This window comes from Eupeodes corollae, chromosome 1 (assembly GCF_945859685.1).
Source record: "Eupeodes corollae chromosome 1, idEupCoro1.1, whole genome shotgun sequence".
NCBI lineage: Eukaryota > Metazoa > Arthropoda > Insecta > Diptera > Syrphidae > Eupeodes > Eupeodes corollae.
Window position 1 is genome coordinate 288,756,956 of NC_079147.1, and position 17,773 is coordinate 288,774,728.

The 17,773-nt window shown below is 33.8% G+C and overlaps 1 protein-coding gene across 1 annotated transcript; it reads left to right on the forward strand.

Annotated features, from left to right (window-relative positions):
* The first annotated feature begins 1,988 nt into the window (after positions 1-1,988).
* On the forward strand, positions 1,989-17,124 carry LOC129951242 (jerky protein homolog-like). The gene is made up of 3 exons (XM_056063321.1): positions 1,989-2,160; positions 15,706-16,260; positions 16,327-17,124. Exons 1-3 carry the CDS (start codon positions 1,989-1,991, stop codon positions 16,860-16,862), a joined length of 1,263 nt encoding a protein of 420 aa, XP_055919296.1. The 3' UTR covers positions 16,863-17,124.
* The last annotated feature ends 649 nt before the right edge of the window (positions 17,125-17,773 follow it).

The following is a 17,773-nucleotide window of genomic DNA, read 5'->3' on the forward strand; positions in this document are numbered from 1 at the left end:
TTTTGGAAGAAAGAAATTTGATTGGAAAAAAAAAATTAATTTGAGGAAGTGTTTTAAAAATTTGGAAAAAGGAGAATAATTTTGGAAATTTGTTGGAAGATACTTTTTGAGATACAGGAGAGGAAAAGAAGAAAAATTGGTTAAGGAAGGAAGGAAAATCTGGCAGGAGAAATAAGCTAAGTATAATAGTTTGGTTTATTTGATTAAAAATTATTTCCGTTGAATCACATTATTTCGCTGTCGAGACATTGTTAAAAAAAAAAATTATCGTTTGACTTTGGCTGTTCGCTTTATTTCCGAAAATTACGGAACTCGTGACCCGCTTAAAATAAAACCGTTAACTTTTTTTTCGGGACTAAACGTTACCGGTCCATCTTATCTTTCCTTGAATAACGATTTGTTTCTTTGTTTAAAAGATCCTGGGTTTTAGCCCTACTTAATTGCAAGGTTTCCCAGGCAATTTACTTAACAATAAATATTTTGAAAATTAATTCCAAGACTTAATCTTTTATTGAAACTTCTTTCACCGTCGGTTTCGCTCCGAAGGTTTGCAATTTCCTTAATTATAAAAAAAATTGCTGGCGCCCTATTTCTCAATTTCAGGATTGACACCCCTGTGGTCACCGACATTTTTATATTCTCATCAATTTAATTGATCACCTACGATATCATCTCAATTAGGATATCAATTTATTCGCTGAACCCACCCTGAGCTGAGTGGCCGGAAATATCAACATCATACGTGATGAATGTGCTAAATTTTTTTCTACGACCTTCTTTACGTTCTAAGTTCTATTCTTCGTCGTAGGTTCGTTCGAGATCGTCGTGGTCGTAGTTGTGGTCGCCGTCGTCGTCGTCGTCGTCGTCGTCGTTGCGTCGCGTAGGAAAAATTATACCAACGTAATGTATACATCGGTTTTGGTGTACATATTAAGTATGTAGACTACTTATGCTTGTACGTAACTATATTATGTAAATAATAAGAGAATTCAATATATACTTCATTTATACTTAGTGTTGCCACTATACAACATTTTCTCTTCCAATTTCGGATATATCCTTGCCTTGTTTAATCGACTACACTCATATTGTCGAAGTGTAGGTTTATATCTTGTTACCTGTCATCTGACGACTACGTGATCCAAATGTTTTGATCTGATTTTGCTTGAAAATTTTGTTTTCGGAGAGCTTCTTCATCTGGTTTAACTGTCTTTTTAAAACGTGATTATTATCAGTAGTAACAAAATAAGTCTGCTTCCCTACCTTCTTTTTCACGACTGCCACCAACTACATCTTGCCGCTTCGAAAATCTTTGGGCAATGCTGGCTCACCTTCAACAAGCATTTTTCGATCACGTTATATTGGCTCGTCCTCGTAATTTGTCAGTGTTTTAAGGCCGCCGTCAACTTCTGGCCTTAGAAGATCCAACCTCATACGAAACCTTCGCTTAAACATCTCTGAAGCTGGTGATAAGCCTGTTGTAGTATGCTTTACCAAACTATGGTGGAACAAATATCGCGACAGAGCAATTGTCAATGACTTCTCTCCATCTGCTAAAGTTTTCTTTATTGTCAACTTAAATGACTTCACTGCATTTTCGGCTAAATCGTTGCTTTGCGTATGGCCTGGTGTTGATGTTGTGTGTTTAATACCATTTTTCTTGATGAAAGATTGAAATTCACTGCCTGTGGATGTAGTTTCATTATCTGTCATCAAAGTTCTTGGCAACCCAAATCGTGCAAACTTTTCATAACACTTTTTAATTCTTGACTTCGCTACGATGTGGTTCATCGGATAGATCTCTACCCATTTTGTTTTGGCGTCTGCGATGACCAAGAAATGCTGATTCAGAAATGGTGTAGTTCTGATAATGAACTGCCTACCTTATAAGTGATCTGAGAATTTTCGCACCCCATAGTGCACTGCCAAAACCTCTTTGTAGAGCACGCTATAATTTCGATCAGGTGATGACAAAATTCTAGACGCAAATGAAATTGGTTGCTCTTCTCCAGACCACAGCTTATGCGACAGCGATGCAGCAATGCCTCCATCAGATGCATCAGACTCCAGTGCAACTTCCCATTTTGGATGATATTGCACTAACACTTTTCAATGTCGTGAAACATTTGGCCATAATTCTCTGGAATTTTGATGTTGCAGGTGATATCCCTTATGGCATACGATTTACTAAATATACCCCCTTTGACGTGGACCAAATGTACAAAGTTTTTTGTTTTCTTCGTCAAGCTCTAACGGTAAATAAGCTTCTTTTAGATTTATTTTTGAATATTTCGTTTTTTGTAAATACCAACGATGGCCGTCTAGAGCCACTGCATCGTATTAATGTATATGATATGTTTAATCAACAATCTATTTTAAAGTGTCTATCAAGAAGTATTATCTTGGTACCTTTTTATTTATGATTTTAAAATATTATTTTTTACAAATAAGGTTGTTGCACACATATTTTACTTGCCTTCGCCTATATAAAAGAATAAATATTTAGTACAAGTTTAAGAAACGGGCCAGAAAGAGTATATGCATGTTCTATTAGAATCAATTTTTCAACTTATGTATACACATTATACCTGTATAGGTGTTACGTGCAACCTCTACAACTATTGCCTACGTTTCACTTCATAACTAAAATACAAAACACCAAAGAGCCTGACTGTAAACAACACATGAATAGCAATTTCTTTTAGTTTTTCGTATGCTTATTTCTTTTAAAATTTAACGAAAAAAAATAAACTGAACGTAATAACGCCATGTTTAAGCTGAATACTTGTAGGAAAGAAGGAATGTAGTAAGCACCTTCTACCACCAATAACATTCAGCATAAACATGTCTTTATCTATCTATCTGCATAAAGCTTAGCACGCCAATCAACTATTCTTTATCCGTTTTAGACCCCTACCTAACTACAGAACCACAAGGCGATCGCTTTACAATTTAAACATACATGTTCTTCCTCTTTCTTATCTTCAGATAATTTGTTTTCCATCCTGGTTCTTCTAATATGAAATTAAAATAAAGCTATCCAAAGGAAAAAGCTTTGAACGGACTAGTTGAATACACAAACAATTGTTTTCGTTAAGTATGCTTGCAAGATGAGTTGTGTCTTGAAATGAATCGCACGGTTTTTTTTGACAAATCAATCATTTGAATCTATTAAAAATGACTTTTTGCTCAGGAATTTTTACTCCTTTGAATAAAACCGTAAGTTTTTTATCCTTTTTTATTTGTTTTATTATTACTCTCTTTTGCTTTAGTGTCGATAGTCTTATTTTCTGAATAATTTGAAATTATTTTCTGACTTGAATCTTAAACTAAACTGTACGGATATGAAACTCTTGCATAATCTTTACTGGACAAATTTATTAACACGATCTTAAATTCCGGAAATTCCTAAATTAAAAAAAAATTACAAACTTAGAAGACATTCAAACTTCTGGTGATAGTTAATATATTTGTTCTAGTTAAAGGTTTTTAAATGCTTTAATTATTAATCTTATAGAGTCAGTAATAAGACAGTTTAAGTCATAAAAATTACCTGGTTCAGCTAAGGAATACATACCATTAAAAACAGTGTGTTTAAGTTATTGGATTGTTTAAGTTATCGTATGTTCAAGTTAGAGAGATTTCGCTGTAATATTATTAATAATATGCCAACTTCTTCTGAATCACATGAAGATTTAAATTTTAACCGAAATCAATAATTTAAACCAATTTCACCAATAAGTTCTAACATCAAATGAAATAAAACCAAAATGAAATACTTCAGTGTGTGAACTTACTCATTGTAAAGCTTAGAAGACATATTTCAATGTGACTGATTTATTTTCGATTAAGGATTCTAATTCAAAATAAAATTAAATTTTATTGATTTAAAATAGTTTAAGTAATTTATTGCTTGACATTTAAAGCTTTTTCAACATTAAGCTAGATAAAAATGTTTAAGCAAATTTATTAATGCAGAAAAACATTTATTTATGGACTTTTATTGTTCAATTTTAACAGAATTCAATACAAAGCAAAAATGTGATATTTAAAAAAAATTAAATGTGATAGCAAAATTTTGCTAAACTAAAATAATTTGCACTGGAAAAAAATCATGTTAAGTAAAAATTATTTGCTTTTAAAAATAATTTATGCAAAAAAGCAATTAAATAAATCAGAACTAAAGCAATGAAATTTTAGTATTTAAAAAGTGAGGGTAATTTAAGAATTTGGTTCTAATATCGTACAAAAATATATGTGCAAAAAAAACGTTACTGGCATTAAAAAGTTAATACAAAATAAAAATGATTCGTAGTCAAAATTAATGAAAATTTTTGCGTTATACAAAATTTGTTTTCTATTGTATAAAATTTCAATGAAAAATTAAATGTTTTAATTAAGTTTAAATTAAGTCGTTATAATTACTCCAATTTTTCAAATTGAAATTTTAACATTTTTCTAAGTTTTGAAATAACTAAAATTAAAAAAAATACCCTTAGGGGATTTCTATGCGTGTGTAAGTTCGTGATATTTTTTTTTCGTCCACTATTTCTCAGAAACCCGTAAAGATATGGATTCAAATGAATGTTGTCAAAAGCTGTTATTATTTTACAAAAATTGTGTTCGTGTTTTTCTTACCATAGCAAATACTAAAAAAAAATAAAAATTTAGAATAACGTTATTTCACTTTTTACAATATATTAACTTCCCATAGGAAGTTATTGTCTGATTTGTCAAATTGAAAACTTTGACATTTCGTTGTCCATAGCTCATGAACCAGAAGAGATATCGATTTCAAATATTTTTTGTTGTACAGATTATAAGTCAGAAAGATGCAGAAAGGGCTCTCAAGAAAATTTTGTGGGTGGTTTTTTTACCATAGCATTTTGAAAAAAGGTGAACATTATATCTTACGAACCAAAAACGCTAGAGACTTAAATTAAATTTTATATAATAAATTGTAAAGTGATACCAAACAAGTATATTTTTTGGAAAAATTCCATTTAACTGGTTTTTTTGTTAATCAAAAAAACTGAACAAAAAATTTGTCACCTTCAAAATTTTAAGACTTAAATATGATTTCATCTCCAAAACAATTTTGTGCAACGAAGAATAATGTTTTTGACATCTGATAAAATTTTGAAAATCGAATTGACTTTTTTATCAAAAATAAAATCTAAAAAAAAAACAATACTAAAAAATTAATCAAAGTTAAAGTAAAAATTGAATATCGATTCAAATATCTTTTCAAAAACGTGAATTTTAGACTTCAAACTTATTTTATCTTACAAGAAATATTGTTTTTAACATTCTGAAAAATGTTGAGAGAAATCGAATTTTTTACAAAAAATAAAAACCTAAACAAAAACTAATTGATTTTCGAAAATTTTAGGGAATAGCTTATAATTAATTTTTACTCATAAGAAATATTGTTGGCTCCCGGAAATTACGCCAGAAGAAATTACGCCAGATTATTTTTTTGGAAAAAACGCCAGAAAATGTTTTCTGCTTCAAAGTGGAAAAAGGAAGCAGAATTTTTCGTGGAAAATAAGCCAGAAACATTTGAAATTGTGCCAGACAGAAATGGAAAAAAAACCGGCGCGCGTGGCCATGGCGTTGCAGACGCTGCGCGGCCCGCGCAGTTACGACGGGTCTGCCACCCAAAAAATTACTTAAGTTTTCAATTGTATTTTTTTATTTGTAATAATTTATTTAACAAAATAGAAAAGAACAAAATATTTTTACTAAATGTAAACTTGCAAAGTGTCTGCTACGATTTCCCGGCAGCATGGACATTTGTAATTTTCGTTTGAATCTGCAACTGCTTGAGCTTGCTACTTTAAGTTGCACTCCGAGCATATTTTCATATGTCTGCACGGCAACAATACTACGTTTGGTGGAAGGACCTGACATATAATACATAGTATTACATCCACGAAAGCACCTAATTAATAATTCTTACAATAGATGATAGAGACAAAGAATGTGTAGTAAAACTGTTTATTTATTACAACAATTTATACAAAATACAGTATTCTGGCGTTTTTTCCTAAACATGAAAAGTAAAAAACGACAGAAATTTTATATCTTTTTTTTTGCCTTTTTTGGATTTCTGTAAATGGAAAAAATGCCAGAAAATTTTTAGGAAAAAATGCCCGAAATTCCGAAATTTTGAAAGAAAAATTTTTGATTTTTTCCTAGGAAAAAAAGCCGGGATTTTGTATGAAAAATTTTCTGGCGTTTTTTCCAAAAAAAATTCTGGCGTAATTTCCGGGAGCCATATTGTTCTCAACATAAGGACAAATTTTGAGAAAAATAGAATTCACAGTTTTTTTACAACAAATAAAAAACTTAAAAAAAATGTACAAAAGTTGGTAAAAATTGATTTTCGACTCAAATATCTTTTCAAAAATTGTAGATATTTTCTTTAAATTACTTTTATCTTTCAAAAAATATTGTTGTTAACATTTATTAAAATTTTGAAGAAAATCTAATAGACAGTTTTTGTACAAAAAATAAAACTCTAAAAAAAAACAATGCCAAAACTTGGTAAAAATTTACTTTCGGCTCAAATAGCTTTTCAAAAATTAAAGCTTCAAACTTATTTTATTTCACATTAAATATTGTTTTCGATATTCAGTAATATTTATATAAAATTCCAACAGTATGCTTTTTCATAAAAAATAAAATCTACAAAAAAAGTACGCAAATTTGGTAAAAATTGGTACGAGTACATATAGACATTCTTTTAGGCAAGACAAATCGACAGACGGGATGGGAAGTTATCAGTGTGGATCGCATCCCAGCCTCTTTTTTCGTTTGTTACGCAGTAAGCGCAATTCTTTTGTGTATTAAGGGTGGCTAAAGTTTGTATTTCTTGATTTCCTTAAAGGTACACTTTTTTCTTAACAACTGTTAAGGTTCTTATAAATCTTTGAAACTGCTTCAACAGTATTAGAAAATGATATAATATCAGCGATTCCAGAAATAGTTTAATCGTCAGACAAAATCAAAGGAATTAGGTACTGTGTTCAGTAAGGTGATTACTTAAGTCAAGAAAAATGTCCAAGGGGGGTGATATTTATCAATATTAGTTATTCCTGATCTCGATTCTAAAATAAGAGTGATAATAGCGTTTGAAGAAAATTATAAATCGAGAATTCGATTTTTTGTGTTTTTAATTGCTCAAGGACATATTTTTGTTTCTTGCTAAAGCTTGTTTTTAATGAAACAAGTTATAGCTTCAGATTTTTATTTACAAGACACATTGACTCTAAACTTATTTTACTTGTGTTTCACAATTAGCTGTTGTATACAAATTTGAAGTATTAAAAAAATATAATCCAGAGTTTCTATAGAAAAATAAAAACAATAAAAAAATTTAAAAACTAAAAAGTACTGAAAATTGATTTTTGGCTTAAGCTTAAGCTGTTTCATTCCATATAAATATTGCTGATAGTATTTTGTAAAATTTAAAGAGAGTGTTGTTTTAGAGAAATCAAATTTCTTCTAAACATACTGTTTTATTTATTTAACTTCTCCAATAAATTTGCAATGATATTAAATGTTTGAAGGCATTGTCCTTTAATTAAACAATTGACATGTTGTAAGAAATACCAGTCAAAACATTTTTTATCGGACATTATTTATGTGAAGTTATCATTGTGGGACGTATTCATTGAATTTCAAGAGAAAAATTTCATAAATATTTATGTATATTTTCCAAAGTTGACTGCTTAATTTTTTGAAAGTATAGTTGTGCCCCTTATTCTTAAAGTATCCACAATATTTTGAGCATTTTTTTTGTTAAACTTTACCTTTATTGCTAAGCCACTTTTTTCATTAATTCCACCTCCTACTTAAGCCGACATCGCACACAATAATACACTCCTTTTATCATTAACTAAATAAATTGTCGCTGTCACTAGAAATTTCTAACCCACTCCCTTCCAAGTCTGCGGAATCCTACAACAACAACAACAATCGTCCTTTAATACTTGTTCACCCCATGAATCACACTTAATTTTCTTGCGTGCCAGTTGTTGTATTAAAGTAGAATCTAGAATCCAAGAGTTCTGAGTTCTTTGGTGATACAAAAATAAAATAAAAGAAATATACAGACCAGACCGTTTTCTTTTTTCTTAAATTTTTTTTTGGTGCGGGATATAGACGCCACCCAGCCGAGCTGAGCCGCCACCGCCGCCGCCCGCACTCTATTCTGTAACACAGGAGAAGGAGAGGTATATGTTCGTTTATAGCATACCTACCGTTAGAGCATGTTGTTCCACCCTTAAATAAATATATGCTGATGGGCTGAAAGAGTATTACAAACGGGCCATACAGACGGTTGACATGTAATATATGTTTACTTTATGTGTAGTTTAGGTACTTCTCAAAAGGAAGTGTTCGAACCACTAGAAACACCAATTTTCGAGGTCCTTACAATAAATCAGTGGGAGACATTTTTTGGTGTTATATTATAGTATTTTTGCTTAGGTATGCAAATTGTGGGTAAGGAAATGTCTGTCGTTGTTGTGTGTTTTTTTTCCTTGTCACATGATACCAGATTTTGTTTATATTTATTTAGATTTTTTTTTTGGTAAAAAGGACTTTTCGTCCTTAAAATATGTACAAGCATTCAAAAATTATCCTCGATTTTCAAGAGATGTTACCTCGATATCATAACAACGAAGCAACGAAAAAAAGCTCAAGTTTGATATCGGATTTGTTAAGATGGCAAATCCCTTAACAGCAGCAAGTCTCCTCCATAAGGTTTGTATAGGTTATCTCCCTCCGCATTCATCCCACAGTCCAGGGACATTGACTGTTGGGACAGAGACAGGGACCAGAGACTTCTCCCAGGTCCCAGCACAGATTGTTCTTTATTGTTATTCGACCAGGTAAATTTTCTTCAGCTAGCGTTGCTGGGATATACGCAATCCATTAATTTCAATTTATCAGGTACATTGCAGCCTGATGGCTATAAAAAGGCTTCCAAATGCCTTTGGGAGAAACCGTATGTCTCACGTTTTGTGTTTTTTTTTTCGTCCTTTTTTGTCTACTGTTTGTTGTTGTTGCCTAGGTTCCATCCGAAGGCAAACTAAGCGATTTGCTTAGATATGTGTCATCTATTCCAGGTGAGTGGGGTGTGTTTAAATCAATTTGTAAGATTAACCGAAAAGGTTGTTTAGTTGAAGATACACCTATAGAGCTTTTCCATTTTGAGATATTTCTATGAAAATGGTGCGATCTGTTTATAAGTTAAAGAAAGTTTTTTTTTATTATTGAATTGAGCTGTAAGTTAGTATAAAAGGCGAAGGCTGATGTCTCCTTAATGCTTTTCTTTCGTTGAATAAATTGTATTTGGGTGCCATTTTTAAAATTTTGAAGACATTTGTCAATTTTTATTACCTACGCACTTTTAACATTCATTTGAAATCTTTATGGATTCCTTTTTTCCTAAGTTTTAAGGGTCTTATTTATTCTCTTGAATAGAATTTTTGAGTATTTTTAGAACACGTTTTTTATTGCTTTGGGTCTTTTTGTATCTACTTTTGCAAGAATTTTTAATGCTTTTACTCGTAAAGTCTAACATTCCAATTCGTGTTAACATTTTTAGCTCCATAAAGCTCGGTTTTAAGTATAAAAAAAATTAATTGATATTTATAGTATTAACTTAATTTCAAGTTGTAAAAATGATCAAACAACTTTATTTGAGTATTAAACAAAATCATTCAACATTTTACACAACATACAATTTTATCTTCTAGGAGTTTCGAAGTTTCTAATAATTTAACTAAATATTTAAATATAAAAACATCGAACTAAAATAATTAAAAATGTTTTAAAAACACAATCTATTATTTTGGCATTTGGGTTAAAAGGTTTTCTCGAACTTGTAAGCACTAAGGTTCAATTCGGATAAACAAAAATAACGAAGGTACCATTTATAAATGAATTAGAAATCAAAACAAAAAACTTATTTGTTTTAAACATTTCAAGATTTCAAGGTCCCCTTGATGCCTTTAGGCTGTTCTTAATCATGGATTACTTACTTACTTAGGTCCGCAGACCTGTTAAGTCCGTTAGGAATCGCTTAAGAGGCATAAGGCCTCTTCTACACCTACGCGCCACTGTGTGCTATTTTCGAAGATGTTTTTCAGCTCCATCTAACTCTTGCCTAGTGACGTTGATGCCTTTAGGCTGTTTTTAATCATGGATTACTTACTTACTTAGGTTCGCAGACCTGTTAAGTCCGTTAGGAATCGCTTAAGAGGCATAAGGCGTCTTCTACACATACGCGCCACTGTGTGCGGTTTTCGAAGATGTGTTTCAGCTCCCTCCAACTCTTTCCTAGTGACGCTGATTCCGGTCGTCCAGCTCTTCTTCCTTCTTGTATGAGCGGATTCTAATGCACTGCTTGTTCTACAATGCAGTCTTTATCTTTTCGAAGCGTATGTACACCATTACCACTTACACCTTCGTATGATAGAGTCTATAGGTTCCTGACCTGTCTTTCTATGAAGGATATCATTGATTCAGTTTGTCCAGAAAATCCTAAGGATGGTGCGAAGTCATCTATTCACGAAGGTTTGTAGCTTTCTTGCAATGGCTGAAGTAACCTTCCGGATTGCTTGGAATATATTGCAAACCGAATCCTGAGGCTACAAATTGACATAGTCAAGGCAGCTGATAACACGTTATGGAAGTTTGGTGAGAAAAAGATTATTTATTTAAGTTGTGTGAAAAGTTTGGGGCTTTTTAAAAGCTGTATATTTCCAAAACTTATTAAATATCGAACTTTTAAAGTCTTAAAAGTGTAGAAACTTCAAATAATATGTATTTTTAAAAATATTATGTGAAAATTTCAAGGCCATATTTCATATACTCTTCGAATAAGTATTTTACAATGTTACAGCTCACATTGCAGGTGTAAAATATTCTAGTTTGTCTTTTAACGGTTTTTTCTTAATTTTGTTGAAAATTGTAACTCAAATAACTGAACTGAATGCTTTGAATATTTATATTTAGTATACAATGATAAAAATTGACGATTTGGCTTTTTAAATACGACCAATTTTAAAGGCTAAAAGAGGCTGGTTGCGACCTACTCTGATAACTTCCAATTCCGTCTGTCGATTATAGTCTTGCTTAAAAAGTTAGAAAAGTTAGTAGGTTTTCGTGTTTTTGTTAAAAAAGTTGTCAGTTGAATTATTCTAAATAATTAACTAAAAATTACCAACAATATTTTAAATAATATTATGAAATAGTTTGATTTCATAATTTGTTACCAGGATTCTATTCCGAATCTCTCAAGTTCTACTTAAGTACTATAGTAGCGTCTTCCAAGCGGAGGTCCTGGCAGTGACAACAGCTGCTAAATAGGTATCAATGATGGCGATACCACGAGCTGATATCACCTTTTACACAGAGCGGCAATAAAAGCGATCACTGCAACTGAGGTAAAATCAAAGCTTGGTTCATGTTGCCACGAAGAGCTTAAGGTTCTTGGCGCACAGCACAACATTAGGCTACGCTGGGTCCTAGGCCACAGCTATATACTAGGCATCGAGAAGGCCGACGAATTAGCAAGATAAGGGTCAATGCTTGACGTAAGCCAAGATCAGCTAGTTAGCACCCCTACCTGTTATTTAAAACAGGAAATCTCAAAAAGAATAACTATCAAAGATCTGGCCTTTTTTAACAAACAAAGAACGGAACAAATTATGCAGCTACACAAGAGATCACTTCGATCTCTTGTAAGCATAAACACCTGACATAATCTGTTAGGTTATCATATGAAAAAGATGAGAATCAGTTCAGATGATCTATGCTGAGGATACGGTGACGAGGAGGTGCATGAAGACACTCCGCACTTTCTGTGTCACTGTCCCGCACTGTCCCATCAAAGGAAGAAACTGCTGGGCAACTTTTTCTTCGGGGATTTAGAAGAACTCTCTAGTACGCCAGGTACTAACATTCTGAACTTTGTCAAAGCCTCTAAATAGCTTGACTAACTGAACACATATACTTACTTAAGGTGGCGCTACAGTCCAGGGCGGACCTGGGCCTCAACCAACATGCGTCTCCAGCCAGCTCGGTCCCTAGCTAGCTGTATCCAGTTTCGCACGCAGAGTTGGTTGAGGTCCTTTTCCACCTGAGTCGCATTCTTCCTCTACTGCGCCGTCCCTCGAAGACCTTCCGGGCTGGAGCGTTGATGTCCATCCTCTCTACACGACCTAGCCTTCTAAGGCTTTGGACTTTAATCCTGCTAACTAGGTTAGTTACGCTGTACAGCCCGTACAGTTAGTCGTTATATCTTCTCCTCCATTCTCCATCTATGCGTACGGGACCAAAAATCACCCGAAGAATTTTTCTCTCCAAGCATCCTAAGACACTCTCATCTTTCTTTGACAAGGTCCAGGTCTCGGCGCCATAAATGAGAACCGGGATAATGAGTGTCTTATAGATGGTGATTTTGTTTGCTTTCTAAGTCCAAAGAAGCAACGATTTGCAAGAGTTATTCTTCGTTTTATTTCAGCGCTGGTGTAGTTGTCTGTGTTTATAGCCGTGCCTAGGCACACAAAGTCCTTAACAACCTCAAAGTATACGCAGCTTAAAATCGATAAAGAGATGGTGGGTATCGATTTGAAGCTCCTGGGTTTTTTCCAAGATCAGCCGTAGTGTGAATATTTGGTCGATAGTGGACTTTCCTGGTCTGAAGCCACACTGATAAGGACCAATCAGTTTGTTGACGAATGGCTTCAGACGTTCACATAATACGGCAGATAGGATCTTATACGCAATGTTAAGGAGACTGATGCCTCTGTAGTTGGGGCAGTTTAGAGGGTCTGCTTTCTTATGTATCGGGCACACTATGCTGAGATTCCACTCATCGGGCATGCTTTCTTCCGACCATATTTTGCAGATGAGTTGTTGCATACTCTGTACCAAGTCATCGCCTGCTGCTTTGAATAGTTCGGCAGCAATGCCGTCAGCTCCAGCAGCTTTGTTTGACTTAAGTTTAGATAAAGCTATCTTCACTTCGTCAAGGTCGGTTAGGCGGAATTGTTGATCTGCGTCCCCAAAGTTGAGTGGTTCTATCTACTTTACAGCGGAATTCGGTTCGTCATCGCCGTTATATAATTTGGAGAAGTGATCTTTCCATATTCTCAGCATCGACTGCGGTTCTAGTACGATGTTCCCCTGATCGTCTTTACAGGCTTCCGTTCGTGGCTGGTACCCTTGGAAGGTTTTTTTTACCTTTTGGTAAAATTTACGAACCTCATTCCTGTTGTGAAATCCCTCTATCTCCTCGATCGCACGCTTCGTCGTCAAACCAGGGGTTTCGCTGTGGTGGCCGTGTGAAACCTAGCACTTCAAAGGAGGCATCTCTAATGGCTGCAAGGCAATGTTGCCACTGGTTTTCAATGCTTAATGCAGGAAGCATAGGACTCCTTAGGAGGTTATTAGAGACTCGGTCGGAAAAGGACATGGCAGTCTCTTGCGATTGTAGCAGTTCTTCCTTGTTTTGGCTTGGATCGGGATATCCGTAGCCGTACCTTGGCTACAACAAGGTAGTCGTCCTAAGACAATATTAATGTCATAGCCAGGGCACTGCTCATATTTCTTGTCCAAGAGCTCGAAGAATATCTCTTTGGTGTCTTCATCTTTCTCCTTTGTTTGGGCATGCGCGCATATTAGGCTCATGTTGGCGAATTCAGCCTTGATTTAACCTTGATGATCTGTTAAGGGACCTAAAATTCCACATACAGCTCCGAAGTTCGTTGTCCTTATTTTGTTTGCGTGGGTTGTCAACAGTGAATCCGTCCGTATCCGAGGCTTGTTGGTGCTCCGCAACTAAAGGTATTTTTTACGGGGCCACCACGACGGCACAACCCCCAACCCGAAGGGCCAGATCCTAAGTATAACTCCAAGGAAGGGGAGCCGAATAAACCGCTCCTTACAGGCCTGGGTTCTGAATATGTCGAAGAAGCCCTATAAGGTGTTCACTAAGAAGTTCAACCTTACTGGAACTGTAGACGCCACCGTTAATTCCATCTCGAGAATTCGTCGAGGGAGGTGAGAGTAGGAGTTAATAGACAGAGGTGGGTTTTGAGAAAAACCTGTGGATGCTTGTGTCCTCTTGAATGCACATGTCTACCACTGAACACATAGGGTTTTATTGTTAGCTTGAGAAGCAATACTCACGGGTATCACAATGGATATTAATTGTTCTAAGTGCGACGGTAAAGACATCAACTCTCAGCCCCTCAACCTAACCTAACCTAATTGTTACCAATTTTAACAGAATTTCTTGAAAGTTCTTATTTCTCTGGCAACGGCCTAGTCAATGATAAAGCATTTACATTTATGTGCTTAGTAGTGTGTAATGTAAGTAATGTTTTTATTTCTTTCATAAACAAATACAGATCTAAGAAAATTTATCAGAAAATCAGTTTGAAATCAACACCTTAATTTATTCAAGAGGTATCAAAAACCGAACATCAAGTTTTTGTCGATATTAATATCTTATGAAGAAATAACCATTGAATTTTCATCAAAAAAATTAATGAATGCTGAAAACAGTATTTTATAAGAATGAAATTAGTTTCAAGCCAATATTTTTAAATTTTTGAAAAGATTTTTGAGTCGAGAATCTATTTTTATTAAGGTTTAGAAATGTTTTTTAAGTGTTTTAATTTTTTGTAAAAAAACTGTCACATAGATCTTTCAAAAAACATTACTTAATACAGTAGACGCTCGATACAGTGAATCTCGGAAGAGTGAACTATCCAATATAGTGAACACCCAAAATTTTACATGCACTACTCTAAATAGTGAACAATAAAAATCTCGATATAGTGAACACATATTTTTTCTCAAGTTTGAACAAGACTTTGCAGCTGCAATGCGTCTACAGCATGTCGACTGCCTATGAGCAAATTTTACCGTTCATTCAAGTATATTTTACACTGAATCACAAAAAAAAGCAACCACTTGCCTCAGTTAAACACAAGTTCTTGCTGTGTTTTTACTTTTGTACAACATTGTAATTTTGAAAACAAATTCGACCAACTGCTGAAATGTGTGCAATATTCTCATTTTTGTTTGGATTTTCTGAGCGTAAACACATATTTGGTTAATTTTAGTGCATTGTTAAGTTAGAATGGCCCGAAAGCATTTAACATTGCTTGAAAAAACTCAGGTATTAAAGAAGCTGTCAGCAGGTATTATACATTTCTTAACTTAAAAATAAATGGTAAGTGGTTAATTCACATTTTGAACAGGTACTTCGGCAACGTTTTTGGCCAAAAAATATGGAATAGCCAGATCTACCGTAAGTTCCATATATAAAAAGAGGGACAATATAACAGCTACGGCGACTCAGACTTATTGTGGCCCTGGAAAAAGAAAAACTTTGAGGACATCCGAACTTCCAGATGTAGAAAAAAGGCTGTATAAATGGTTCTTGGAGCAACGTAGAAAGAATCTGCCTGTGAGTGGACTGATATTGAAACAAAAAGCTATTTCCATACTGGACAAAATAAATGGCAACAGATATGGTTTTGTTGCAAGCGATGGTTGGCTACAAAAATTTAAAAAAGGTATGGAGTTCGATATCTAAAAATATCCGGAGAGAAGCTATCTTCTCAACCAGAACTGGTCTGCCCTTTTAAACGAGTTCTTCAAGAAAAAATAAAGAGTATGGATCTCAAGCCAGATCAAATATATATTACGCTGATGAGTCAGGTTTATATTGGAAGCTTCTTCCTGGAAAAACATATGTTTCGTGGGCTGAGAAGACTGTTCCAGGGAGAAAAGCCGAAAAACAAAGAATTACTTTCATGGCTTGCACCAATGCTTCAGGTCGCCATAAAGTAAAACCTCTTGTAATTGGAAAAGCCAAAAATCCTCGCCCATTTAGAAATGTGTGCTTGCCCGTACATTACCGACACTCCAAATCAGCTTGGATGACAGGAGCAATATTTAAAGACTGGTTTCATAATTTATTTGTTCCAGAAGTTCAAAACTTTCTTAAAAATAATGATTTGCCACTTAAAGCTCTTCTTATTTTGGATAACGCTCCTAGTCACCCTCCGGAAAATCAGCTGCAAACATCAGATGGCTGCATAACAGTCATCTATATGCCACCAACTGTAACTCCACTCATTCAACCGATGGACCAAAACGTAATCCGACTGACAAAACTTTTTTATAGAAAAAGCTTGTTATTGTCAATTATTGCAGCTGAAAAAGGTAGGTAGTGAAATGATAAAGATGCAAGAAATATACATAACGTTAAATTTTCTTATGTTGCTTTAGAAAATATTTGCGAAGCGGTAAAAGAAATCACGATCAAGGATGCGGTGTTCAATTTACGATCGGCTTGGGATAGCTTGGATGGTGCGGTCATTGCAAAGTGTTGGAAAAATATTTTTGAATCCAACGAACATTTTGATGAGGAAGATGATATTCCCCTTAGTGTTCTTAGGCAACAGGACTTCAAAAAAATTTCTGAAGAGGTGATTAATCTACTCAATCATCTAAACGAAGGCATAACGCATACACCTGGTGACATAGGCGATTGGAACGAAGATAAAGTCTTGTCGGATATTGAAGAAGCCGAAAACGAAAACGAAGAAGAAGATGTGCAGTTGGTAATGGAGCGACCAACATGTTCCGTTTCTTCAAAGGATGCTGTCATTCTCTTTGATAAGATAATTGAGTGGGCGGGACATAATAATACAGACTTTTCTGATATTATGGTCATGAAACGATTACAAGAAAAAGCCATTCAAATTAATTTAAATTTAAGAAAAAGTCAGACAAAAGTGACAAACTACTTTCCAAAAATGTAATTCTTTTTTCGTTTTTTATGAGTTAAAATGTTTTTGTTTTATGTTATTTTATAAAAGTATATATTATGAATTGTTTTTGTTTTTGTTTTGCTGTTTCTTGATTAAAATGTTTGTTTATTGATTAAATAAATATAATTACCTTCACACTGAACAAAATGTGCATTTTTGATCAAATTTAACTTTGGAAAGCGTTTCTAGCCTCCCGCTCGAAATAGTGAACAATCTCGAAATAGTGAACATGGCTGGTTTTTATTACTTCACTATATCGAGCGTCTACTGTATTTAAAAACTTCATTTTTTCATAAGATGAAATTAGTCTAATGCCTATTTTCTTAATTAAAAAAAAAAGATGTTTTCTTTTAGTAATGTTTATTTTTATAGATTTTTATTTTTTGTAAGACAACAACTGTCAATTCGATTTTTATTCTTCGTTGCACAAAATTGTTTTGGAGATTAAATCATATTTAAGTCATACAATTTTGGAGGTAACACATTTTTTTCAGTTTTTTTGATTTATAAAAAAAATTAAAGTCTCTATAGTTTTTGGTTCGTAAAATATTTAGGGTTAACGAAAATGTTCACCTTTTTTTTCACACTGCTTTGGTAAAAAACCACCTACGCAATTTTCTTGAGAGCCCTTTCTACATCTTTCTGGTTTATTATCTGTATAACAAAATTTATTTGAAATCGATATCTCTTCTGGATCTTGAGCTATGGACGACGAAAAAAACGTCGCGAACGTACGGACGTACGAACGTACGTATACACGCACGCACAGACATTTTTCTAAAAATCTTTTATTTCAACTCTAGGGACCTTGAAACGTCGAGAAATGTCAAAACTTTCAACTTGACAAATCAGACCCATTAATAATAAAAACCTAAAAAAGTTTACGCAAAGTTGGTAAAAAT